General features: G+C 52.0%; 1 protein-coding gene across 4 annotated transcripts in view; it reads right to left on the reverse strand.

The window, feature by feature from the left end:
* VIPR2 (vasoactive intestinal peptide receptor 2) overlaps positions 1-27,512 on the reverse strand; it is a 65,860-nt gene that overhangs the window by 16,009 nt on the left and 22,339 nt on the right. For 2 of the 4 annotated variants that reach the window (XM_039224339.1, XM_039224338.1), the window contains exons 3-4: positions 26,343-26,450; positions 20,784-20,881 (exon numbers count right to left, since the gene is read on the reverse strand). In XM_039224339.1, the coding sequence (XP_039080270.1) occupies positions 20,784-20,881; positions 26,343-26,450 (206 nt within the window). Of the gene's footprint in view, positions 1-20,783; positions 21,103-21,889; positions 21,941-26,342; positions 26,451-27,512 lie in introns of those variants that run through there. The other 2 variants (XM_039224341.1, XM_039224340.1) reach the window with 2 other exon arrangements.

Raw genomic sequence — 27,512 nt, forward strand, 5'->3', positions numbered from 1 at the left:
ACGTTAGCTTGAGGTTTGATCTGGCAATAATGTATCATCTATTTTAGGAGGGTTTTTGCTTGTTGAACCTTAAGAGGCAAACCAAGATCCCCATTCTAAATTGTAAGGAGTCCACACCTGTGATGACACCGTTGTCAATCTTCTTAGCTCAGGCAGAGAGGAGATAGCATGCTGGCCTTCTGAAAGTCTCTTTGAAAACTCCAATTTTAAGTCTTTGTCCATTTTCTATTTTCTGTTCTGAGCGAGGGATTATAAACAGGACTGGGGATTTTGTTTTGTGATCAGAGTTCACATTAAATAACTGGAAAATGCTGTATTTCAGACCTACCCAAAGCACAGAAAACAATATAATATATTTATATATAATGTATACATACCAGATAATACCTAATATATACATAACATGTAATATATGTTAGATGCATATTAACACATAGCATCTATTCCACACCTACCAGCAATCAGCAAAACCAGAGGGACAATGGTCGGACCCCCGGGATGCCCCAGGCAACCAGCCACTTCACTGATGCCGGGGTGCTGACCCCGTGATGCTTTCACAGGGCGTGTGCATGTGACGAATACCTCGTGCCATTGTTCTGACGTTTTGATTAGTTTTATTCGGCGCACATACTGCATATAACTTTTATCACCCCGTCAACTGTATTATTTGCTGTCCAGTATTTGCTCCACCTTGGTTTTTAGTACCTTCTGCCCAATTTTACCATTGCTTTAAATAGTCAGTCTTTGCTAGGCTTCCTTATTTGTTTATTTTTGCTTACATTCTTTCTTGATTCTCAGTTCTTCTTTCTGGCTTAATACCTCCCCTTAAAGCACATTCCCTGGGCATTATTAATGAAGGTCTGCTCATTGTGGATCCTGTTGGCTTGCTCTTCTGAAATGTCTCTTTCCCTTTCATTTCTGGGTGGACGTTCAGCTTCAGTACAGTCCTGAGTGGATGGGCCTCTTCTCCAGGCCCTCGGAAGGCACCTGCTGTCTGCCCGGCTGCTCCTGTGCGTGCGGGGGCCGTCTGTCCCTGGTCTCTGGCATTTTCTGGCATCAGCACTGTTGCCTGGCCGTGGCTTTCTCTCTGTACACGGGGCAGTCACGCTCTCCGCATCGGAGAACTGGAGCATCACTCGGGCCGTTAGCCGCGGCGTCACCTCCCACCAGGCTTGCCGTCAGACAGACCGCCGGCCCTCCTGAGTGGTCCCCTCTCCCTGCCACATCCGGCGCCACAGCCCCAGTGCCCACACTCTTCACGCCAGAGCCTGCGTCTGAGCCCCTATGCAATGTATCCTCTTGACTTATTTTTTTAGGTCGATTTTTTCCCAGATAAGGTCTGGCTAAAGCATCTTGTTTTGGGTTTATATTTCTAATTCCCACTTTATAAAAAACATTTCAAATGGATTTATTTGCATTGGTTATCTGAAGTTTTGAGGATGTAATTGCACTTTGCTACCTGCGGACTTTGACACACAGTGGCTCCTTCTTTGTGTAGTCTGTGCCTTTGGGAGACGAGCTTGTCCTCGGACTTGATCTATGGGGACTTGTGAGGCCTGGACAAAGATGCTTCCTCCCAGGAGCACATGTGCTTGCTTCTGCCACGTACCCTGCGGCTTCTAGCTCAGGACACTTCACCTGAATGTCTCTGCTTAGGGTTTCTGTAGCATGAGACGACACAAACGGGAAAACCCAACTTGTGGGGGACACACCTGTGGTGACAGTCTTAGATTTTCATCCCGGAGAGCAAATGCGGGTAAGAAAACGTTCCCTGTCACCTCTGCCTGATGACAGAGTTTTGGTGCAGCTCTCAGCTCCAGCCGCCCACCACCATCTGCACCGGGAGGCTGCGCACCCAGCTCTTCGTGAGGACCCAGCAGTTGCTCTGAGAACCGGTCGCCCCCATTGCCTGGCCCCTGATTCTCAGCTCTTGTATTGAAATTTTTTTCTACCTTCTTGAAATCTCAGCTGTGCATTTTAAAGCAACATTGTTATACCTTATTTAGTGCTTTTGGGTGATTTGTAGTGGGAAATTTTTACCCCTGATTTGTTATATAAGATTTTTATTTCTTGCTGGACACTTTTGGTATTACTGGTTGATTTAATTCATTCTGCTCAGCACATTTACTGAGCACTTTTTTATTACTTATTTATTTTTCTTTTTACTTAGCACTTAATTGGAACCAGATACTGAGCAAGGTGCTTTGGGGACAGGATGAGTGAGAAGGGCCCCACCCACAAGGAACTCACAGACATATTTTCACTGCCAGACTGACTGTCCCAGGAGACAATGCATGAGCTGGAAATGGAGACAGGTACGAATTAAAAAAGTTTTTATGTGTTCACTAAAAAAGAAAAAAAGGAAATAAAAGATAAAAGAATATACACATTTCAATTTCTATTACTTTGCTTAAAGCTGGTTTAGATTTTACCCATCTTATGTTTTCAATCATTTAAGAAGGCTTAATTTGGTTATTTGCAAATTGCCTCTGCTAAGTCCATTGCAAAGCAGAGCAGACCCTAGGGAGAGCTAGAGACCTCGATGGAAGGCAGCACCAGGGAAACCTCACCAGAGCAGAGCACAGAACAGCCACGGAGCAACACCTGCAAACCACCAGGACCTAGGCTAACAGGCCCCGTGATTACGTGCAGCGTAGAGTGAACAGATAGGAAACTTTTGCACGGCTGACTTTTAAAAGAATGAGGAAATCACAAGAAAACAATCTGGGGAGTCAGCTGGAGGAGGTAGGATGAACAAATTTTGGGGTCTTTTCTGGGTTCATCCAATCTGCTGTACCACCACCTATGTGGACAGAACTGAAGAATAAAAGTTAATGTTTAGAACATGAACCCTGAACTGTGTGGTTTTCCATCTTGGATGCAAGTTTAAATTCATTTTCACTAGAAGTGGCTAAAACCAGCTAAGTGGTTTCAAGAACCACACAGAGCGTCTACACAGGTGCTTTTGACCCTAGGCTCCAGGGTCTTCCCAGGTCCTACTTCCCAATCCAGCTACTGGGGGTCCCTAGTTAGACCCGTGGCCTCAGCCCCCTTAGAAGGTGCACATCCCATTTGGGGCCTTCTGAATAAATGCTCGTTTCCGAGGGTCTCCGTGACCCGTGGTCTATCTTTGTCATGAATACTGGGTTTTATTCTGCATGACTTCCAGCTGCTCTTAGAGTGGTGTCCAGACCCATTCTCACACCCACCTCTGACTCAGGGCCCTGGACTCCCCCTTGCCCACAAAGGGAGTTCAGCCAGTAGGAAGGAAATCTTAAATATTAGAAAGACTGCTTATAAGAGAACAGATGGAAAGGCTTTGCCCTTTTACTCTGGGTCCAGATAAGACAAATGAAGAGTCATATGAGCTCCCAAGTGTTTTGATAAATCGGAATTCACTGTGTATAAAAAACAGCAACAAAAAGCACTGCTATATTGCCCAGCACATTGCAAGGAACCATTAAATACCTGTGGGGTGAATGAATGATTGCACTGGCAGAGTAGAGAACAGAGGTAAATAGAACAGACACAAAGAACCAGATACATAAAATCCTGTTTTTAAAGCTCATGGGACATATGTATGAATGTAAAACTGAAAAGAGCAATGCAAGTAATGAATATCCCAACTTTTTCTTAAATACACTTTTTTTAAAAATTTTTGCTTGTTTATTTTTGACAGTGAGAGAGAGAGAGAGAGAGAGCAGGAGGGGGCAGAAACAGAGGCAGACAGAGATCAGAAGCAAGCTCTGCACTGATAGCAGAGAGCCTGATGTGGGGCTCAAATTCACGAATGGTAAGATCGTGACCTGAGCTGAGGTCGGATGCTTAACGGACTGAGCCACCCAGGCGCCCCTTAAATACACTCTTAAAGAATAAAATTATAATTAATTTGAAAAATTTTTAAATGGGAGCAATTCATAACAAATGTGTCAAAATTATAATCAGAGGCAGAATTACAGCCTTAAATATTGTTGTTAATAAATAAGAAGATAAAGCATCAACGAAAGAAGCCAGAAAAATAACAGAACAAGCCAAGTAAAACAAGGAAGTAATGATAGAAACCCAAGTCAGAATCAGTAGGCCACGGCTCCCCAGGAGACAAGCCCACGACGACATGAGTTTTCGAGTGTTTATCTGACATTAAGTATGAAAATGCTAGACAGCAAGGACTCTATAAATACTTGTTGACGCACATAAATTAGGAAATGGTCAGACTTATAATACCACGGAGAAGGTTTTTTTCTGTATAGGCCAATATAATAGATGTGTTTGCCAAGTATCAAAAGGAGAAAAATAAAGAGAAATAAATATCTAAATTGTATTTTATACTCACACTCATGTTTTAATTAAAATACTCAACTCTGTGCTAACAAAGTCAAAATTTTAAGAAAATGGGTAATATTCTGGGAGTGTAAAAATAATCATGACAGATTTGAGGAAAACCTAAAAATATCAATAACCAATGCAGAAATTTTTAAAAAGTTGATGACATATAATCTGTAAAAGTGACACTGGATCCAGTAGCTTCTACAGGTGAGTTCTTTCCATCTTATCTGAGCCGGATTATCCTTGGGATAGAAAATCCTGTCAGAGCATAATAACAAAGGCAAAGCATAACATTGTACTTGTGAAACTATCCTAAGTCTGGTATCAAAACCAGACAATATACTAAAACAAACAATACAAATAAACAAAAAGTATAGACCAGTTCACATATGTCTCACATGGCTGTGCTCTCCTTCTCGGCCACGCCTCCCTGAGCGGACTGCACTCCCCGTGTCTCAGCCTCACGCCCTGCCCTGCGTGGCCCGTCTGCCCCCCTCGGCATGGCCGGTCCTCTGTCCTCCAGCCCTGGCTGGGCAACTAGTACCATTCCTCCTCGTCCCTCTCCTCCTCCTCCAAAGTGTTGACAGGTCCCCACGTGGCTTCCACTCTCCGCACGCCCTCTCTGCAGGGTCTCCGCCGCCGCACACAGTGCTGACTCAGAAACTGGAACATCCAGTCCTGACTTCTCTTGAACTTCCAGACATTCTGTTCTCTGGCCTTCTAGAACTTTCTACCTATGCATTTCTGGGCATCACACACTGAGCATGCTTGAAAACTAATGCACAAACACGCTCCTTCTTCTGCAGCACCTGGGCTTAAATCTGGCCCTCCTACATGCCCACCCCATTCCCATCTCTGTGTGTGGTCTGTCACACACACGTCCAAGCAGTCGGCACACCCTACCACGCAGCAGAGGCCAGTCTTACTCTGAGCTTGCTTCCTTCCCATCCACGCGCACACGCCCTCGCGCTCTGTGTTCCCAGAGCAGGCTTCCGCACCGGCCGTTTTCAAGCTTGGATGCAGGTGAGAACTTCCTAGTGCCCAGGTGCCGTCTGCAGAGACTCACTTTCTGGTCTTGGTGGGTCCTCGGCCGCCCAGTGACTTCCACGTGCGTCTGGGTTTGAGGACCGAGCTGCCAGCGGTTCCCCCAGTGCAGCCCTCAGACTAGCAGAGACAGCAGCCCCGGGGACTCATCGAAATGCAAACTCTCTGACCCACCTGCCCCAGAACCACAACCCTGAAGGTGTGGTCCTCCAGGTGAACCTGATGCAGCTCCAGTTCCGGAACCTCTGGTCTACACCGCAGACAGGGTTGAAATGCAAATGTGACCTTTCCCATCCCCGCTGCAAACCCAGCACAGAGGCTCTCTGCTTGTGAGTAACAGGCACCTGCCGGCCCCTCCTCACGCTCGCATCCCCTACAAGGAGTGGGAAGCAGGTGCTCTCCACACACTGTGTCTTTGCTTTTCTGTCTTTACTCTCCTACCCGCCCCTCAGCAGTTACTAGGAGGGCCCTCCTCTGGGAAGCCACCCTCCCGGGTCCTGCCCTGCCCTCGCGAGGTTACGCCGTGGTGGCTGGAGGTCCATGAGAACAGGCACAAATCTTGTCCCCTTCCTGACCCAGCCTCCAGCGGGCCCCTGGGAACCCGAGAGGCAGAGCCTTCACGGTTTTCAAATCGCTGTTACCTTGTCATCCCATCTGCAGAGTGTGCGGAAGGAGGCTGGGGTGACTGCCTCCGTCGGGCAGAGAGGACCCACAGGTTAAGGGCAGTGAATGAGTGGACGGGAGGGGTGGGTTTGGGCACCCGGTGCTGGTCCCCGAGTCTCAGTCCCTCCCTGGGAAATGGGAAGGACAGCACCAGGCCCCTTTTCTTAAGGACTCGCTGACTTAGCACCGGAGCAGGGAGCTTGACCGTGGAAAGGCCTGGCCGCTGGGCCTTCCCTGAGGGTTCTCACGGGAGCGTCTGGCGCTGTGTCGGGTGAGTGCAGAGCTCATTAAACACAGCAAGCAGATAAGCGTGAAGTGACCCAATCGAGAGCGGCTTCAGTGCCCACACGAGCCCAGAGCTGCCTGGGCCTCTGACGGGCCACCCTCTCCTTGCCCAGCGGGCACAAGCTGCTCCCAGAACCAGGTCCCTCTGGAGCCTCACACGCCTCTCAGACCTGATTCCTGCACTTCTTCCAGGTTTTCCTAGGACTATGCTAGGGCTCAGGGCCGTTTGGCCGCCGCTCTGCTCTCTGAAGACCTCTGCTGATGGGGCACCGATGGGAGAGTAATGTGGCTCTGTTTCCACCTGCGGGGGAGGAGGTGCCCTCCGGCCCTGCCGTCAGCCCGTGGATGTGGCCACCATGGGTCAAGCCAGCGGGTGAACTGACTTTGTGTTTCCCCTGGTGAACAGACGTAATGGGTGTCCTGATCTTGGCCACAAGTGCCTTCCTGGAACAAAGCAGCCTGCCCCGAGGCCGAGCGAGGGCCGAGGTCTGGGCACTGAGTGCGTCGAGCCGAGTGAGCCAGGGCGCTGGTGAAGGGGAGGGCGCACCCTGCGCATGCGGCCACAAGGCCGTCTCCGTCTGAAGAGATCCCGAGCGAAGAGACCTTGAGGTCGATGCTTCAGGAGCCTGTGGCTGCACTTGCTACCACAGCTACACACTCGCGCTCATGTTCCATTTGGTCTTTTTAACGTTGTCTGGTTCCCCTGAGACGGCTCCCGGGTGGCATGGCCTCCAGGGTGTGGAGACAAGGTGCCTGGTGGGAAGAGCCTGGCCAGCGGGGGAGCCCAGCAATGACGCCGCAGTGCTTTCTTACACAGGAAGGGCTGCAAATACGGACGGGCACTGACAGCCACAGCACGGGGACACCCTGAGGCCAGGCGACACGCGGCCATGTTCCACCCCTCCCGCATGAGCACCAGGCGGCCCTGGGTCCCCTGCTGTAGAGCCTTGTGTTTCGATCACACATTTGAGGCTGATGTTTTAAAAGGTTCCTGAAAAGGTTTTCTTCTTCTTCATCCTCCTCCTCCTCCTCCCAGAATTGGGAAGGAAGACAAAACAGTCCAGGAACTCTTCCCCTTTCCAATACTTCTGAGAAGCCCGAGGCTCTGGGGGGTACAGTGGGGGGCCGTGGGGGGGACGGGACCCTCCACTCTGGGTCACTTCGGAGTCGGGCAGGCAGGCTCTGTGCTCAGCTTTTAGCCGCGGTCCTGCCCGGGAGGCGGAGACGTCCCTGCAGGGGCCGGGCTGGCCCTCCCCCACCGGCCTGTCACCGGGGCTGCTTCCCGAGCAGCACAGCACCTGCACTGGACAAGGTGAGGTCTACGTCTTCTTCTCGTTCTCCACGGACGTCAGTGCGCTGGTGCCGCAGGGCAGACTGGGCCCTTCTCAGAACGCCGAGGCCCAGCCAGTGTTTTCTAAACGGCGAGTCGTAACGTGGGTGACCACACACTCGGATTTGCCCGGGCGAGGCCTGGCTTGCATCTGCTGTCCTGGAGTCTTTATTAATAGCTCCTCCTTTCTCTCTCTTGAGGGGCCGCGTTTGGCTGACATGTGATAGTCACCCTATTTATAACCCATTTGCAGGTTATGTAATCCATTTAGTGAGCAGAGACCAACATCTGAAGAAGAGTAGCAGAGAAAGTGTCGTTTTGTGGACGTTTGTGCCGGGTTGCAGTGTGAAGTGGATTTCCAACTGCGCACTTTAATCAAAGGTGTTGAAAGCCCCTTGGCTAGACCAGAGGAGACTCGTGACTCAGCCTAGCACCGTCTCAGAAGCTTTCTGGTAAGAGCCGTGCCCACCTCCCACCTCTCTCTTCAGCACACTCGGGAGACAGGCACCCAGCTGAACCTACCAAGGTCTTCCTCACATGCATCACTGTCTGGTGGTTTCTCCCAGAGCCCCCTTAATGAAGAGTAGCCTGCCCATCAGCAAGTACCCCTTTGCACCAGCGGCAGAAGAAACAGCACTGACGCTCAGATAGCGTCTGTCTCAGGATGGGGCCCACACGGCCCCTGTCCTCAGGGTGCACAGAGTCCTGCTGGTAAACAAGACCAACACACGCCTGAAAAATGAGCGAGTAAGTGCTAACCTGCCTTTCTAAGTCCGAATTCAGACTGAACTGCTGAGGCTTGAGCACGGGCAAGAAGAGGTAGGCGGTAGGAGCCGGCAGAGCACTGGGTGGGGAAGGAGCGGTGCAGGTCCAGGCTGGAGGGAAGGCTCAAGCCTGGGGGGGACCCTGGGCAGGCGGAGCAGGGATGTCTGGGCCCCCGAGGGGCAGCACCGCTCACTCTGCTTCTCCTGACTCCGGGACTCGCACATTCCATCTCCCCAGGTGGCCGTAGGCAGGTGTGTAGGGCCGTGCTTGCTTCACGCTGCAGGACACCCTGATGTGCCGGCCTGTCAGGGGGCCTTCGCCTTGGGGTGGCTTCTGGGCTCAGGTGTGGCAGGATTTCGGGAACCCATGCGCCAGCAGCCCTCTGTTTCAGACACAAGGAGGAAGCCTGAAGCTTTCTTTGTTTCAAAACAAATGTGTTAGAGATCTTTAGAAACCACTTCCTATTTTCCAGGAGAATGTGGCCCAAGGTTCCAGGACAGGACATCAAAGTCCCTTTCCAAGACTTACTCCCTATCTCAAGATGCAGGATGAAGCTCAGGATCACATGTTGTTGTAAAAAGTAGCAGGTTGAAGTTTTCTTCTCGCTGGTTATCGGCAAAGTATCGTTTAAGATCCACCTATTCTACTACAAGCCATTCTGCTTGGGAGACTGAGCAACATGCACACAGTGCTGCAGCTTCTATAATACAAAACGTAACACAAAGTTCACTCACTTCTCCCAGCATCCTTGGGGAAGAAGCAGACTGAGTATTATTTCCATGTTCCCATTACACAGATGAGGAGCCTGAGCCCCAGGAAGGGAGAAGCAAGTTTAAGGGCACAGGGCCCTCAAGCTGCAGAGCTGAGACTCAAGCCCGAGCCCCACCGTGTCATCCATCCATGAGAGGCCACAGTTACTCTTCTGTTTCAATTTTTTCTTCAAAAGGAATTAGTTCTGCTTGAAGGGCTTGGATGTAGCTGCTCCATCCTGATAATGAGTAAAAGTCTGAACAACTTGAAAAATCTATTACTCTTCATAGATCTCAAAGGGAGGGGAGGACACAGGATGAAGTGCTGCCCAGGACTGGACAGACAGACGGTCACAGGGAGTCACTGCCAGGCAGAGTCATGAGACTTAAGACTGGTTCGGCTGAGGTAATCCAGTGGGCCTGGCGCTGGCGGGAGGTCGGGCAAATGTGTCTGTGGAGCAAAGCGGAGCTGGGACAGTTGGGAGCCATTCTGAGCCCACGAGTCGAGAAAGCTCCTGGTGAGGCTAAAGCAAGTTTTCACGGCCTCTTGCCATCAGATGACGACCGATATCCACCCCCACTCAGTTATTTCTGCTTGAGCACCGACCCCCAAGGTACCTTGTTGATCGGTATCAGGAGTGACCTGTCCCCTTATTCTGGCCCTGGTATGATGACTGCACCTTTTGAAGGAACTTATTGTGGGAACTACTTCTTTCGATTATGGGAACAGACATCGTGTCTCCGGCAGGTCCTGTTTCCCTCCATATTTCCCTTGAGCTATAAACAGGCTAATGACCCTTACTCATAAAAGATTGACCTTTACGTGTACAATTCTGTTTCTACCGTTGCGTTAGTCTGAGAGGTTCATACAACTCAACATGTAAATCGGCTAACCAAAAAGGTCTCTCATGCCCTAGCTGTTCAAGAAATCATAAAACTAGACACAAAGGTAAATGCACTCGAAGAGTGTTCTATGTATTGGAAATGAGCTAAACTCTTTAAGGGTACGGTTGGCTCTCCAGTGCCATAAAGAATACAACTGGACAATTAAGTCTTGCCTGGAGACAAAGAGCCTGACTTAGACAGAAGGAACAGATAAGAACAGAACATAAGTTACCACATACACTCTGCTAACTGGTGATGTATAGCAGCCCCTTCCCTAAGGCCTACGTTCCATAAACGCCTTCCCTTACCCTGGCGGCTGTGATAAGGATGGATACGAGCATCTACAACTTAACCTATGACTTAATCTTAACGTTATTAAAATGTGTACGTTATCCTGTTTTTCACTAAGAACACCCTGTTTTCTTAGTTACTCAACCTCATTCTAACTGGGGTAGTTCTGTACGAACACTTCTGTAAAACCTGTTTCTGTACATTTTCCAAAACATCTTATCACAGAGAGCTATCCATTGTAAAAATTCCATTTTCTGATGCCATGTTAATGTTTGATCTATAAACAAAGACACCAAAACTGACAGGGCAGAGATGCGTGCCTGGTGATCAGAAAGAATCTCGGGGCTCTCTCACTGTCTCTCGCCGACACGGTCCATCCTTCAGGGACCCCTGGATCGGCCGGAGCGGGTCTCCAGCAAGGGACAGAGACCTACACAGGTGGACACCGACATCAAAGGGGCAGAGTTCCGTGGAGGAAGGACAGCCTCTTTGTCACATGCTACTGAATGGCTGGACGTCCACATGCAAAACATGACCAGACACTCAGATCTCACACCCGCATAAAAGTTAATGCAGAATGGATCACAGACCCATATGTAAAATGCAAATCTGAAACTCCTGGAAGGCGTCTGAGGAGAGAATGGAGACGCCCCGAGTGTGGCGATGGCTTCGTGGCCACAGCACCGCAGGCACGGTCTGCGGGAGAAATGGTTGGTACGCTGGGCTTCATGGAAACCACAAAACCCTGCTCTGAGAAAGACCACGTCTGAGCGTGGGAAGGGAAGTACAGGCTGCAGATGCACCCCACTGTCACTCCAAACACACAAAGAACCCCCAAAACTCAACAGGGAGAAAATAAACAACCCCGTTTCAACAAAACGGGCCAAACACCTTAACAGACAGCTCACCCAAAAACAGGCACGGAGGGCAAGTAAGCTCATGGAGAGATGCTCCGCACGAGGGCACAGAGCGCACTTCTGTGGAGCCGAGACCTGCACCCACAGCGCACGGGGCGGCAGGCATGCTCCCCGCCGAGACCCGCACATGAACATCCCATGAACACACGACACCGTGAGGGCTCGTTCCCTTCTGCTCTGCTTCCCCCAACCAGAAAATGACGATAACCACAGCACCGTGTGTCCTGACTCGTCCAGGGATTAAACGAGATACGTAAAGCTTAGTAACTGCTCTTAGTAAGTAATTTATGTTACGTGGTTTGATTTTATAACAAAAACCATTTTTATGATGAAAGAGATTTTAAAAGTTATTAATACAATGACCCAAGTCCTTGTTCAGTTGAAGAAAGTTCTCAAACTTCTTTTGTGCATGTTGTGTGTTCACAGAAAAGGTCAGAACATTGCTGGAGAGTGGTCTCCTCTTCCCCATCCAGCCCCAACTGGCATTGCGTGGAAGGGGAGGGGGCAGGGCCGGGGCCCCAAGCCAGAGCATTCCTGTGGGAGATTCCGGCTGGTCAGAGGCACAGTCGGAGGCTGAACAGAGGAAGTGGGAGAGCCCAGAGCTGTGACCTGGGACCTTCTCCAGTCCCCGGAGTCAAGGAGAGGTGGGCACTGACCTGCCTGCAGACGTCAGGGACACCGGGGCGCCAGGGACAGGTCCTTACGCCTGGCGGGAGTCGGGGTCCACAGGTCCCAGGGCACACGAGGGCACACGAGAGCTCAGTGCTGATGACCAGGAGCTGTGTGTGACCAGCTGTCACGGCACTTCATGCCCTCCTCTCCTCTGTGAGGTCGTCGGCTCTCCTGAGGAAGGAGCAGACATCTGGAAAATGCCTCGCGGAGGAGTGGAGGACAGCCAAGGTTGTCCAATGTCTCCTGCGCTGAAAGACTGATGGCCCAGAGAAACTGCCGGCAGGTAGCGGGGGTGTGCGGTGATAACGGCAGTGTGAGTGTGCAGCCTCTTCATGCAGGGATGCATGGCGGCGTTTTAGAGGAGAGGCTCTGTGGGGAGGGGTCGTGTCTGAAGGGGCTGCCACACCACTCAGCATGCAATGCTGCCCCTTATTTTAAGTAACTACATGGAACAGTCCTATGTTGGTGGGGAGGGCTCAGAGGAAAAAATAATTTTCTTTTAAATCAAAACATGACATTTCTGAGGTAAATAGCCATAGATATTTTGGGGCATTTTATCCCACTGAGACCTGAATGTCATTATGAGAAACATCAGACAAACCCCAAAAGACCGCCGTTTACAAAATCCCAGGCCTATATTCTCCAGAAACACAATGTCATGAAAGAAGAAGCCCGAAGAATGTTCCAGATTGAAAAACACTGAAGAGTCATGATAGCCCAGTGCAACACGTGACTTTGTACCGGGACACTGACAGAAATGGGGCGTAGATGGCAGATTCAATAACATTAAATTTCCTAAATTGGAGAACAGTGCTGAGGTTATATCAGAGGGTATCCTCACATTTAAAAAATATGCCCTCACATTTTAAGAGGTAAAAGGGCATAAGCATGCAACCTGCTATCCTGGCAACGGGCCTGTACCCACAGCTCACAGGGACACAGCTCGTGGGGACACAGGTCACAGGGACACGGGTCACAGGGACACAGCTCACCGGGACACAGGTCACAGGGACACAGGTCACCGGGACACAACTCGTGGGGACACAGGTCACAGGGACACAGCTCACCAGGACACAGGTCACAGGGGCACAGCTTGTGGGGACACAGCTCACCAGGACACAGCTCACCGGCACACAGCTCGTGGGGACACAGCTCACCGGGACACAGGTCACAGGGACACAGGTCACCGGGACACCGGTCACAGGGACACAGGTCACCGGGACACAGCTCACCGGGACACGGGTCACAGGGACACAGCTTGCCGGGACACAGTTCGCTGGGACACAGCTCGCAGGGACAGCAGAGCAGACACGGTAAGACGCTGCCTGAAGAATGGGGCTGGTGATGTGTGGGTTCCCTGCACCATCTGTGCATGTAAATTACTTCAAAACAGGCCATACAACAGGCTGGACGGAGAAGATGGGACAGGCAGGCACCCTCGTCCTGACAAAGTCCAGGGTTAAAAGGCAAATGCAACTGAGAAATGATTTGATAAACTTGGCATAAATGTTAAGTGTTTTATTTTGGTTTTGGACTAAAATTAGATTTTATTTGAATATAACAGTAATATATGTTTACTTCTGAGAAAGTAGACAATGGAACAAAGACGTTTAAAAGGAAGAACACAGCTATTACAGAGACCGCCCCACGGCCAGGAGTTTCTGTCCTTTGTCGCCTGGGCCCCTGGCTCCCCGAGTGTCCAGCCAGAAACCCCACGAAGTATCCAAGTGACTGACCATCAGTAGGTGAACTGTGTCCAAACCTCATCTTCCTTTTGCTGGCTCACAGCCGAGCTCCCTAGCACCTAGCATCCTTTCTTCCATTATTTCGGTTAGTCCTGGAATGTGTACATCAAGTGGAGAAGCTAGTCGGACTGTCGGGTGAGTAGCCTGGGGGTTCCCCAAGCAGCCCGAGGACCAATGCCTTCCCACCTGTCCCCACCTAAGGGCCCAGCCGGGGCAGCCAGCGCCCCGGGCCCACAGACTGCCAGACGCCTGAGCCCCAAATGCCTGTCTCCCCCAAGCAAGGCTGCTCAGGGACAAGCCCAGTGAAAAGGGAGCACCGGGGAGTCAGACCCTTCCCACGGGCACCATTCGGGGCCCAGAGCCGCCTGGTGCTGTCCACGCTTCCACCAGGGCCTCAGTCCGGCTCTGTGGGCACACCCCGGCCCCACCAGCGTCGTACAAGAAACAGAGGTCTCTGCTCATCAGGCCCTGGGCTCACGGCTGAGCCCTCCCAGCCCTGGGACACTCCCTGGGTCTCCTCCGATGGCAGTGTTTCCCTTCTATCCCTTCTCAGCTTCTCATCCTGTGTCTCCTCTGGCCTTGGAAAGACTCATCCCTTTGCTGGGCAAGGGTCACACACCATCGCTACAGGTTCAGTTAACACTGGCATAAAACCAACAACTGGGTCCGTCTCATGAATCTTCTGAATCACATTTCTGCTTATGGTCAGATTTCTGCCTGGACTTGAGCAGCTTCTCACGCGAGTCAGGCTCTGCCCCCGCGGGCGGCGTGGTGTTGTGTGCTCCAGTCATGGCATTCTGACCCAACCCTCCTGCAGACGTGGCCCCTCTGTCTGAATCTCTGAGCCCTGTCTTGCCGGGCTCGCTGTCCAGGATCCCAGCGTCACCCACTGCTGAGGGGCAGTCCCCCTCGGCTGGACTCACGCGTCCCTGAAAACCACCCGGGAGGCTGGGAAGCTCCCTCCTGCCATCTGATGTGAAATGAGGCAGACATAGCCCTTGGAGCTTGTTCAGAAGCTGGATTAAATTGGCAACTGTAATGAAAGCAAACACGGAGTGTAGGTGCCCCAGATCTTGGGTCAGTTGGCACGCTCAAGTCAGCTACCTGGAGGCACAACTGCCACGTTCAGCGCTCCAACCCTGGCTCCACATCCCGTGGACAGCTGTTCAGCACGCCCCTGAGGGGCCCCCACCCGAGCAGCAGGCTAGCGGCATGCTCCTATAGGTCCTTCTGAGGGCCACGGCGCACCTGACCCGGGAGCACCACAGATGCCAGAGTGGCTGCGATCCTTGTTGTCGAGGGTGGGGAACCTCGGGGAGGCCACACTGGTGGTTAGGCAGAAAGAGTTACTGGTGTGTCTGAAAGCTGAGAGGAGAATGCAAAAATATTTTTAGGAATATGGCATAATGTGGAAGAAATGTGTCCACTTGATGCATGGGGAGGCTGAGATGCCAGACAGTTCTCTCGGCTAAATTTAGCTGAAGTGCTCTTTATTGAAGAACTATGTTAGCAAATGTATAACACAGGAGACACATGGAGTGCACTGCCTTGGGTGTCTGCTGCTCAGGGGACGCCGGTGTGCCGCCAGGGCTGCTGTCCTTTGGCAGGGTGGCCTGCTCAGCTGGAGGGCAGTCATGCATGGTGACTAAAACCCTGGGCCAGGTGCAGCCCTGGGCCCTTCAAGTTCATCTGGAAGACTCCTGATACTCAGGGAAGGGAGGAACCCCTGGCCCAATGGAGACCTGTGGTTGCTAATTTCTAGGGATTTCCATGTTTCACCAGTTCTCAGCAGTCCTGGGAGACCAGAGAGGTACAGACACTGGGAAACTAATGCAGGGAGCCTGGCTGGAGGAGTGCTCCCACCTGGGGCCTCAAGACAGCCTTCACTGCAGGACAAAAGCCGAGAGTCTGGGATCTGCACAGTGTGCTATGGCAGGGCGCTGCCCGGGTCAGGAGAGCCCAGGGTGGGGGACGCCCTGGAGAGATGGCTGACCAGGCAGATAGCTCCAGGTGGAATGGCACCTACTGGAAGTCCTGCCTGAGGCTGAGAACGTGACACCAGGACAGCCTCTTCAGTGCGGGAGACCCTTAGCTCCCATGAGTGGTGACACCCACATGCCCCCTAAAAGGGTGGGGGGGGGCCGCTGAGAGGGTCTTGTGGTCTATACCTGACCTGCTTTTCCCTGTAACACTCCCTGGGCTGGGGCGTGGGAAAGGACAGGGAGCAGCTGCCAGTGTGACCCTTGAGGGCCCCTGTGGGCCGCTCGTAAATCCCTAACGGGATGAGGCCCTTTATGCAAGGACCCAAAGATCAAAGGCCCAAGAGGAAAATGCTCCTACACCCGAGGGTGGTTTTGGTAGGGGAGGGACACAGACTAGAAAGACTGGCATATGACACCAGGGACCCAGCGACAGGGAGCCAGAGTCAAGCCTGGCCAGCTTCACAATTTCACTCTGGCTTGTGAGACCCAGAAGACCGAGGCCCAGACCCCTGCCAAACGCCCTGGCAACTCGTGGGCCCTCTTGGTCTAGAGTGAGAAGCAGCTTCACCAGCATTGTTCCCGCCATTGTCTGAGAGGCCCCTGGGCCTGCGGCCACTCTTCTCCATGGGACTCCCCCTTCCCTACTTCATTTTATTCTGTGATTCCTTTGCCTTTGTAGACAAGCTTGTGGCTTTTGTGGAGGCTAATTTTTTTCTTGAACTTAATTAATTTTGAAGCCCACAAAGATTGCACCACAACAGCCTGAGCAGAGCTGCTGTGTGAGAGCAGGAAACCCAATTAAAATCACAAAACTGGGAGGAGAGTGAGCCACTGATGAGATGAGGAGCGACGTCGGAGCGGAGCTCGCTGGCTCAAGGGCAAGGCTGCCCCCCTTCAGCCCGGCGCCCGAGGAGGCCCCGCTGGGCTCGACCCGCCAGGCCCTCTGCGCGGCCGCCACGCCACAGGCCTTCTGTCTCCTACGAGATTCCTTAAACAAGCAAGTATTCAAGGTATTTGAACAGCAGAAACTGCAATCAGGGAGAAAAATTATTCATTTTGATTTCGTGCCGTCATTTTCTTGTACACGTTAAAATATTTTGACTTTCTAATCCATTAGTAGGGAATATGCATTCATGATATTTATAGAATCTCTGAAATGTTTAATTAAGAAGAAAAATAGCTCTTCAAACAGGATGGAAAAGCACCAGGAAAGTAGGGATGCTCTATGCTTCACGCAGGCAGGATTTAGTCACAGGATTTTCCAAGGCCCAAGTGGACCCAGAGGAGTTTTCCATCAGTTTCCCTGGGAATGCAGTGGGCCCACAGTGTGACCCAGGGAGAATGTAAGGAAGGAGGAGCTGCGGCTTTGACTTGGGAAGTGCGCTAACATTGCCTCGGATGTCAGTTAGCGCCCAGCTCCTGCCCACCCGCGACACCAGCACAGCCACGTCAGGTTCACGGTAACCCTGAGGACCGACTCAGAATATGGCGGTTCTCAAGAAATGCTTATTTGTGGAATGAATGAATGAGGACAGGCCCATCCTCTTACAGGGAGCTGCAGCTGGCTCCGAATAAATGCTGCTGGGGACATTCTGCTTCCGTCCCCCCTGGCGCCTGGGATGCCGGCACACGGTTGAATGAGCGGTGTGGGTGGTGGAACGTGGGTGTCAGAGTCCCTCCCCCCCAAGATCCAAGATGTTCCTGGTCCCTAGGACCTGTCGTCTCACCCCTGACATGGTCTGACCGCGTCCGTCAGGGTCACCTGGGAGGCAGGTGACATGTGACAGTGTTCCAGAGCCCTGCTCATCATGAAGCGGGGCAGCCTCTGTGTCTGGTCAGAATTCAGGGTCTGCAGAATAGGCCCTGTGACCTCTTCTCGCTGCAGCAGCTGTTCCGACACTGGGGGTAAACTCTGTACCAGTTCAAGTGTTATTCTTAGAAGGTCAACAGGATGGTCTCGTGAGTTGGTCATATTATAAGCTATACAGCAGCTGGGGACTAGTCTGGAACCTGAGATCCATACGTATATTCCTGTGGAAACATGCTCTCAGTTCAGATTAGACCTGAACAGGTCAGTGACTTCGGGCTACACCCTGGAGCATCAGCACCAGGGTCATGGGGCCAACCTCCCCCATTGTCCAGCTGGGCCGGCTTAAGCCCAAGGACGCCAAATGGCTGCCACAGCCGTCGGCCACCATGTTCAAGGGCATTCTGCTACCTCACATTTTCTGCCCGACAGGGGACTCACGAGAGGCTGACATCTCACTGGGACTTCCTGCGAAGTCTGGTAAATACGATATGAACGATATGAAAATGTCCAAGGCTGAGCCTCACTCTGGCATGTAGCACAGCCCCCACCAATGTGCAAAGTCCGAGGTGATTAGACTCCAGGATGAGCCGACTGCTCTCACCCGGAGACAGGATAGACCGGAAGCAGGGGAGGAGGAAGAACCGATGGGGCATTCCGTGGCGTTAAATTCTGAATATGTGGGGGGTCTGAGTGGCTCAGTGGGTTGAGCATCTGACTCTTGATTTTGGCTCAGGTCATGATCTCACAGTTCGTGGGTTAGAGCCCTGCATGGGGCTCTGTCCTGAGAGTGTGGAGCCTGTTTGGGATTCTCTCTCTCTCTCTCTCTCTCTCTGCTCCTCTCCTGCCTGTTCTCTCTCTTTTTCTCTCAGAATAAATTAACTTAAAAGCATTTTCTGGGGGCGCCTGGGTGGCTTAGTCGGTTAAGCGTCCGACTTTCGCTTAGGTCATGATCTCGCGGTTCGTGGGTTCGAGCCCAGCATCAGGCTCTGTGCTGACTGCCAGCTCAGAGCCTGGAGCCTGTTTCAGTCTGTGACTCCCTCTCTCTCTGACCCTCCCCTGCTCAGGCTGTCTCTCTCTCTCCTAGAAATAAATAAATAAATAAAAAAAAAAAAAAAAAAAAAAAGCATTTTCTGAATACGTTGCATTTTAGTGATGCCCCAAGAGCTGCCCTGTGCCTACGCTTCTCTGTTTCACAAGCTTGGCTGAAGGTGGGAAGCCACCCCTCGTGTGTTGTGGGACGTGTAGGGTGCAGCACAGTGGTGCAATTCCCCACGAAGTGGCTCCCGCTGGCCAGAAAGAACACAGGCACCACAGAGGCGACTGCATGCTGAGGGGAAAAGCTAAATTTCAGTGATCGTGCATGAAAGAAACAGAGCTGGGGCCTCTGACCATGTCATGGTTTCTCTGAGCCTCAGTTTTTCCATCTGTAAGGTGGGCTGCCACAAAAACTAGATAAGGGGTGGGGGAAACGAGGGCAGGTTAGTCGAAGTGTATAAACTTTCAGTTATAAGATGAATGAGTTTTGTGTCTCACCAAAATCAAGGTAAATATGTGAGGTGATGGATAATTAGCTTGATTGAGGGAATCATTTTACAATGTACGTGTACATCTACACATCCCAACGTCACACATGTATAGACGGTCTGTGCAGTGCGTTTGGTTTCAGTAAAGCATATATCGCATTAAAGGGAGTCACGTGAGTTGTTTGGTCTCCCAGGGCTTGTAAGATTATGTTTACACCACACTGTGGTTTCTTAGCTGTGCAACAGCATTATGGGTAAGAATATAATGTGCAATCTCAGTTAAAAAATACTTTACTGTTAAAAAATGTTAATCATCATCTGAGCTTTCAGTGAGTCGTAATCACTGATCACAGATCACCATGACAAATATAAAATACTGAGAAAGTTTGAAATTGTGTCAGAATTAGCAAACTGTGACACAGAGAGATGAAGTAAGCAAATGCTTCTGGAAAAATGGCCTCTGGAAACTAACTTGACACAGGTTTGCCACAAACTTCAACTTATAAAAACATAGTACCCGCCAAGTGCAGTAAAATGAGGTGTGCCTGTACCTTCAATATACACAAGGTTTGCTTGTCAATAATACTTCATTGAAAAAGACCATGTGCTTTGACTGACGTGGCTCACAGTACACGTTCACCAGTGTCCGCTATACCAGCACCCCCCTCACTGACGATGGGGCAGGCGGCAGGAGACTCATCTTCCAATAGTGAGATATCAGCTAAAATGTAAGGTACTTCCTCTTCCAGAGTTTAATAATTTGGTGGAAAAATTGGCTTTAAGCCATCACCCTTAGTGAGGAGAGCAAAGGCCGCCCGTCTGTAAAGACGGGGCAGGAAAGATGGCCCCGCAGGAAACCGTATCTGACAGTGACACCAGCACGGTCCCCCTGATGCTAAGACAGCAGGGCCCAGGGTTGGCAGGAGGTGACAGCAACGTGCATGAGGAGCTAGGTGCTCCCTCAGGCTCTTTCAGAGGGCCTCACGTATGTTCCCACGAAGCGGAAGTCTGCAGGAAACATGCATAAAAGACACCACGACTTCAGGGTTAGAAGGCGTTGACCTGTCCACATGGCGTCAGGGGCGCAGCCCAACAGAGGACAGCGATCTGGTTTCCTCGCGGCACACAGAGTAAAACCACAAAGGTACAATGGGGCAGGCTGGGTGTTCAGGAAAGAACAGCGACCCCAGCCCTGGGGCTGTGGGCTGACCCCACAGACGGGCGCTCAGCAGAGTTGAGCAGGCTTGATTTGACACGTCATCTAAATGATCACATTCTCAGAGAAAGGGCTCATCCCCAGCCTACCACCACGGCCCCCTTGCACCACGCCGGCCACCAGCACAGCTCCCAACATGACTTGGGCGCTGTCGGCCAGGGACATGCTCAGTCTCTCGGTTTGCAAACACGCTCCACTCTCAGTTCCGTCCCCTGCTGCTGGCTCAGGGTTACAGAGCGACAGCGGGGCTTCTCGGCAGCCCACGTTGTGGCAAAGCCTCAAATGGGCCAAAGAAACCCATCAGAGGAATGGATGCTCCTCAAAGCTCATTTCGGACAGACAGAGCCACCCAGACGAACGGAAGGTAGGCCTGAAGGTCAGGCTTTCTGCCTCCAAAACGACAGGATAAGAAAGGGCTTCCAAGTGCCCAGCACAGAACTGAAATAGGGCCCTTAAGTCGGACTGCTCTTTGGGGGAAAGGAAACCTGCCTAATTCTCTCAGAGCAGCAGACGGACGTTGTTTCATGTGCACTTCTGGAAAGGGGCGAAAAAGTACAGGGAACCACGCAGGGGTCCTTACCTTGCTCTCGTCCTCGGGGTCATTATACCCGCACGCGTCTATGAAATCCGGAAACATCTCTGACCACCCATCACTTGTGCAGTTTTTGCTTATGTTTCCTGGAAGGTAAAGTTCAGGTGTCAGGTCTGCGGGTCCACGACAGCTGGCCTTAGTAGCGACGGCGTCGGCAGTGCTTGGAGGTAAGGGTGTTCGCCTGCTGGGCTTCCCACCCTTGAGGCCTGGGTTGGGCAGGGCCTCGCTGGCTCGCGGGAGCGCGTGTCAACAAGGCACAGGTGCGGTGTGACAGTAGCTATGCTGGTGATCACGGCAATGGCTGGTGCTGTCATTACAGAGAACAGTGAACATGAACAACTTGTATTCTGTCCGGTGAGAGACAATTCCGGGGCCTGCTGTCCCGTTCCACCCTGTTCTGTGCAGCTCTCTCACGCCGCTACTCCCTCACGCCGCTACTCCCTCACGCCGCTACTCCCTCACGCCGCTACTCCGGCCACAGTGACCAGAGCGCACAGGTAAGCACCGCTGACTGCTAATGTTGGAGGAAGAGACTGTGGGTCTAAGATTTAAATCACATGAAATAAAGGCAGTTTTGATCTAATAGTACCATTGTTTTGCTCCTAATTAATGTAAATGTGTATGTTAAACTCAGGAATGCAATGTTCCCTCAGGCTACTTAAATGACTGTGTCCTCAGCAGGTGACCATAGTCATTGAGTGATGTTGAGTGCACCGGTGACTTGTGATGGGGCTTGGTCTTGCGGGGTGGGCTTTGGGAGGCTGGAGCCCGGGAGGCCCTTCCTCTCTACCAGCAGCTGATCCCCCAGAGGGTCCTCGGTGACTCACAGCCCCTGTGGGGTTTAGGATAGCAAATATTTCCACTCACATAAGCCACCACCGTGAGGCAGTCGTGAGGGCAAGACTGTCCCCATTTTACACCTGAGAAAATGAGATTCCGAGGGTTCCATCACACGCCTGAGGTTCTGTAATGACTGAGTGGCTGAGATAGGTTTTCGAACTCAAAAACTCCTTATTTTGCCAACCCCAGGGCAGCCTACATGTTCATTGCTCTGACTGAATAATCAGACAAAATCAAGAGCAAAGCACACTCACGTTGAGGTGATAGTATGTGGAGGGATTCCTGGCACGCTGTGCGGAGGCAGGGGGAGGCCCAGACCCTGACCTGCCGGTGTCTCCACAAAGGCCCCGGCAGCATCTCCAGCGCTTGTGCTGCCCCGCGCTCTCCAACACCAGCATCCCGGGCAGTTTTCTGAGTCCAGGCCCCAAGCCTCCTCTGCTCCTGCTCCAGAGGGAGTCCCAGGGGGCCTGGGGGCGGCTGGAGGGCCGGGACCACAGTGGAGAGTGGAGAGAGGACAGAGTCCTGAGAGATGTGGCCCCACTGCCCTGTTTCCTAGATGGGGAGACTGAGGCCCACCGGAGATAAAGACCTGCCCAGGGTCAGGAATCAGAACAGCAGTGGGGGTGGCTGTGGCTGCCCTATGCCAGGCTTGGTGCCGAGGCCCCCGTTTAACCCTGATGACTGCATGGGGGGTCCTTTGATGGTCCTATGTCACAGGAGGGGGACCTGAACTGACAGGCGAGGGGCCCCGTTCCAATCCCAGGCAGGGGGCTCCTTATCGGCACAGCAAGCCAGCCGCCCGACCCGCATTGCCCAGCTCCGGGGACCTATACCTGAGCTCTGTGCGGGGGGCCAGGAGCGGGCGCTGAGCCGGCCATTCCTCATTAATACACAGCAAACACTAAAGAAGACACTGAAATGAACTTTACTGCATGAAGTCAAGGTCCCCCACAGGTTCTCTATCTTGCCTGGAAGACACCTGGAGGCAGAGGGGGGAGGTGAGCTTCCGGGAAATGCTTGAGGCAGCAATGTGTAGACAGGGCCCCGGAAGGGGAGAGGGAGCCTGGGGAGGTGAGTGAGGGAGGGCAGGGAGGTGAGGGGATCCTGGGGAGGGGAGACAGGGACCAGGGAGGGGAGGGAGGGGCTGGGAGGTGGGAGGGGGCCGAGGAGGGGAGAGTGGGCCGGGAAAGGGGGCCAGAAAGGGGCTGGGAGGTAAGGGGGTGCTGAAGAGGTGGGGGGGAGTCAGAGAGGTGAAAAGGGGACCAGGAGGCAAGAGGGGAGCCAGAGAAGTGAGAGAGGCCCATAAGGTGAGTGAAGGCTCATGGGAGTAAGAGGGGGCCGGGGAGACGGGGGAGGTTCGGGAGGCCAAGTTGGCTTGAGAGGTGAGACAGGGCCTGGCAAGGTGAGGGGGGCTGAGGAGTAAGAGGAGCCCCAAGACTGTGAGGGGGCCAGGGAGGTGGGAGGGAGTCTGGGGAAGTGAGAAAGGGCTCAGGGAGGTGAGAGGGGAGCCAGGGAGGTGGGAGGGGGACCAGGTAGGAGAAACGGGAGAAGCCACAGCTCTGTAACTCAGGAGCTTGGACCTCCTCCCTCCTCTGTGAGCGGACCCCTCCCCACTCGCCTCTGTGGGGACCTCCTCTATGGGACCATCTGCTTGGTGGGAACTCCCACCACTTTGTGAGGACCCCCCAATCTTTGTGAACTCCCTCTGCTGGAGCCCTAAGCTAAGCAGCAGTGCCTGGGGCCCTCAGCAGAGAGGTGACAGGTGCCTCTCTCCCGTGCTCCCCACGGCTGATTACAAGCTCACTGAGTATGAGAACGAGTGTGACTGTTAGGAGGGCCCTTGGCTGCCGCAGAGGCAGGGAGGGTGCGTGTGCCTCCACGGGGTACTGTGACTACAGCGGGACGGGGGTCCCTGCTTTCCAGACGACCCAGTCTGACGCGAGAGCAGCTCCCAAGTGTGAGCTCTGTGTTGCAGGCCCTGTGTTAGGCTCCACAGCCCTCCAGGGAAGGTCTGACCGCGACCCGAATGCGCAGCTAGTTTCGGGACTCACTCTTGTCCCCCCAGGACAAGCTGGCAGAGCCAGAACTCAGAGCCTCAGGGCCTGTGCTCTGGACCGTCTTGCTGTCCATCTGTCCCGGCTCTGCCTCCGATGCAGACGCGCCCGCCCTCTCTCGGGCCTGGAGAAACGCTACCCATGCTGGCACCACGTGCCCTGAGGGGTCAGCTCCTCAGAACAAACCTTGGTCTCCGAGCCTGCCTCCTCCTTCACATGAGGGTTTGTCACTGTCCCTGTTAAAGGCTCATCCTCGGTGCTAAGCTGAGTCCCCACAGCTTCCCTGTCACCCTGCTGGCCTGTGGGAGTGGCTTTGCACCCCATATCCTAGCACAGCTCAGAGGAGCCTCCCGCGGACCCTGGGGCTCATGCAGCGTCAGGACAGCAGAGCAAGGTGCTGGTGGCCATGACAGCAGAGAGCCCGCCTGATTTCCCCCTACCAGTAGCAGGGGACTCAGAAGAGAAACAGTTTTTACGAAAACACAGATCTATTTCTTGAACATCAGGGTCTATGGGCCGAAATAATCACAAGTCACTCTATGCTCTGGCTCTCCCCGCAGGTCACTGTGAGGAGCAGCTATCATATTTGTAAGTGCTTTCTGTTAACTGGAAAGTAACATACAGATCCAAGCCCTCCTGGTTCAGTTAAATACTTAATTGTATTTCAAGACCACTCCTTTTGGGGCGCCTGGGTGGCTCAGTCAGTTAAGCGTCTGACTTCGGCTCAGGTCATGATCTCAGTGCAGAGTCTGTGGGTTCAAGCCCCACGCTGGGCTCTGGGCTGACAGCTCGGAGCCTGGAGCCCGCTTTGAATTCTATGTCTCCCTCTCTCTGCCCCTCCCCTGCTCACACTCTGTTTCTCTCTCTCTCTCAAAAATAAATAAACATTAAAAAAAAATTTTTTTAAAGACCACCCCTTTTATCTCTGCCAAATTTCATCTTTGAGGCCTCAGCCCATTGCCATCTGATGCCTGTCAGCCCCAGCCCCAGCCCTACTCAGCCCCCAGCTCCAGATTATGTCCACATTTTTCTAATGTCCATACTCTGTGCAGCACTCTCAGAGACAACATTCACATGGACCACAACTTGTCAACAATCTGTGTAAGTGCCTCATGGTTCACAGTTTCTGTGACCAGTTAAACAAGGGAGTGCATCTACATTTCAGATCATCTCACTGTGATATACAGACTTAGGGAAATTTCTGAGTAGTGGAGATGTTCCCACAACAGCAAGGCGGTGTTATGTTCCCTGTTTGGATAAAAAAGAGCATCAAGCATTTAACCCAAGACAGATTGGGAGCCTTCATTCTCCAAAGGAGAAGGTGCACAATGATTCATAGCAGAGTCAGATTCTAAGCTGACCTGGGCACTGGGTGCCCCGGATGCCCGCCCGCCCCCCCCCCCCCCAGCAGAGCTCAGGCACTCACAGCAGATGGCCCAGGAATCGGAGCTCTGTGCTTCCCAGTGTGAACCCCCGGGTGCCCCCTGGGCATTTAGAACCTACCATCTACTAGGGGAAGTCTAGGTCTATGCTAACTCATTTGAGATTTCTGGGAGGATATTTATAGCCCAAACCATCCAGTAGAAATGTTGATTGGACAGGATATTTTTTAAAGTTTAGATTTTCTAAAACGATTTAGTTTTTCTAACCGGAAGATGACCAAGAATGCATATGCAGGTATGACCTCAGGTACCCTCAAACTGTTTCACTGACTCACTCAGGAAGAGTCTCACCTTGCAAGTCACAGGGATAAAAGGAAACCTTTCTTTTCCTCCATCCCAACCTGTGCCACAAATGTCTGCTTAGAGTGCCTCAACAATTCTACTTCTCAGAGTTTTTACCCTGTAACGCTTGCTCAAGCTGAAAGTAAGTTCTCTGTAGTGCTCTAAAGTAATGGGCCTTTCTGATTCCCAGATGTATCTTCTCTTTTCTCTTTTCCAGACAGATTTCTTCATGTTGTGAAAGTCTGGATTGTTCACAACAAAACAAAACAAAGACCACAATACAACACAGCACAACCGCCTTCCTGGGAACAAGCCGAGAGATGTTGCGGGGGCCTGCGGAGAGCAGAGGCGCGGGACCACGGAAGCCCAGCCCCGCCCGCCCCTCCTGACCCTGGAGGCAGAGGGACAGTGGGTCTTCCGGCCACGTGGAGCTAGTTCAGAAAGTGGGAGCTGGGAGCTGAGCTCAGTCCAATGAGCAAGATGTTTCCTGTGGACGAGAAACTGCTTCTGGGCGCGAGGAGAGGCTGGCCACTGTCCCTGAGCGTCAGGGCGCCTCCAAACCTCTGGAGGACACTCTCTGATGGCTTACGGGCACCCACACGTGGCAGGGAGGCACGGGACTGCACGGATGTCTCTTTGGTGCCTAAAGCCAGTGGCTCCTCGCCGGCATTGCGCCCACTGTGGTGCTCACACATCAGGCTCACACGCGCTTGCCTGGGGCTCTCCCTGCTGTTTCGCCTGAGCTGGCTGACCTGGCACGAGGCTTCTCATCCTCCCGCTCCTCACACCAGCTCAGTACGTGATGGCACAGCTGCTCCCTGACTCACTTAGTAAAGGAAACGGATGAGCTGCTTCTTGCTGCCTTCAGTGGAGAAACCAGCCCACAGCCTCTGCGGGGGTTTAGTTAGACACGGCGCTGACAGACGTACCTGGTTTGCTGTAAAAGTTGCTGAACACTTTAGGACAGGGCACTGTGACCGTCTCGCCTACATCCGCAGGGCGCCAGCACGTAATGTTGTCCCAGACGCCAGTGCAGGCTAGAAGGGAGAGACAGCGTAAGAAGGACTAACCAGGGCAAAGGAAGCACACTTGTCGCTGCTGGGGGGGCGCTCAGGTCGACAGGAGCACATCTGCTCAAAAGCTTTGTGAGCGCACAGTGCATTACTTAGGTAACTACTTTGCAAATTAGCTTTTTGTGAAACAAGCTTGCACCCACAGTATTACTGAGAATATAGTTAGCTTCTGTGTTCGTTTTAATCAGGTTTGGAGAAATGACCAGATGTGTGGGTGGTAGAAAGTATCTGAGTAACCCAGCGTGCACTGTGCGCTGCTGAATTTAATAGACTCATTACTTCTTTCCCGCTGATGTGCTTACCCCAGTGTGATAATACGGGTACTGCTGGCGGTTTGTATACGTCCTGGAGGCCTAGCACCCCCTGAATGAAGGTATACTTCTGCTTTTAGGGGACCTGATCTCAAGGATAATTACACATTTAAACATTTGATAAGATTTACTTGATTTTGTTTGGTAATGTAATTTTCTTTTTTTTTTTTTAATGTTTATGTATTTATTTATATAGTTTATTGTCAAGTTGGTTTCCATATAACACTCAGTGCTCATCACAACAAGTGCCCTCAAGATTTGCTTGATTTTAGTAGTCAAGATGACATCTAAGTAATGAAATCTTAGGTTACCCTTATGCAGTTATCAAATAACCTGATTTGTACAATGTTATAGCTTCAGCCCTTCTCCAGATCTCTTGCAGGGTCTTAGCAACCACCGCACCCTGTATAAGGGTACAAATGTGTCAGTCATTCAAGGTGAAAAGCAATGACCTCTCAACATCACACAAACCATGACTGAATCCACATTTGAACCCAAGGCTTTTACTACAAGTTCAAGGTACTGATATCGTATTAACTTCGATCTTGGAGGTGCTAGTCTTGGTAGAAACAATAGACAAACAATAGTTCTGATGTGCTGCCCAGCCCTGCATGGTAACTGTGCAAAAACACCAATGGAGTATTTACATTCTTGGTTCCAACACGGGAGTGTTTTAGTTCAAGAATCCAGATGTCTCTGATAAGTTGGGTATAAA

Source organism: Hyaena hyaena, unplaced genomic scaffold (assembly GCF_003009895.1).
Source record: "Hyaena hyaena isolate Hyena2069 unplaced genomic scaffold, ASM300989v1 scaffold_1604, whole genome shotgun sequence".
Classification (NCBI taxonomy): Eukaryota; Metazoa; Chordata; class Mammalia; order Carnivora; family Hyaenidae; genus Hyaena; species Hyaena hyaena.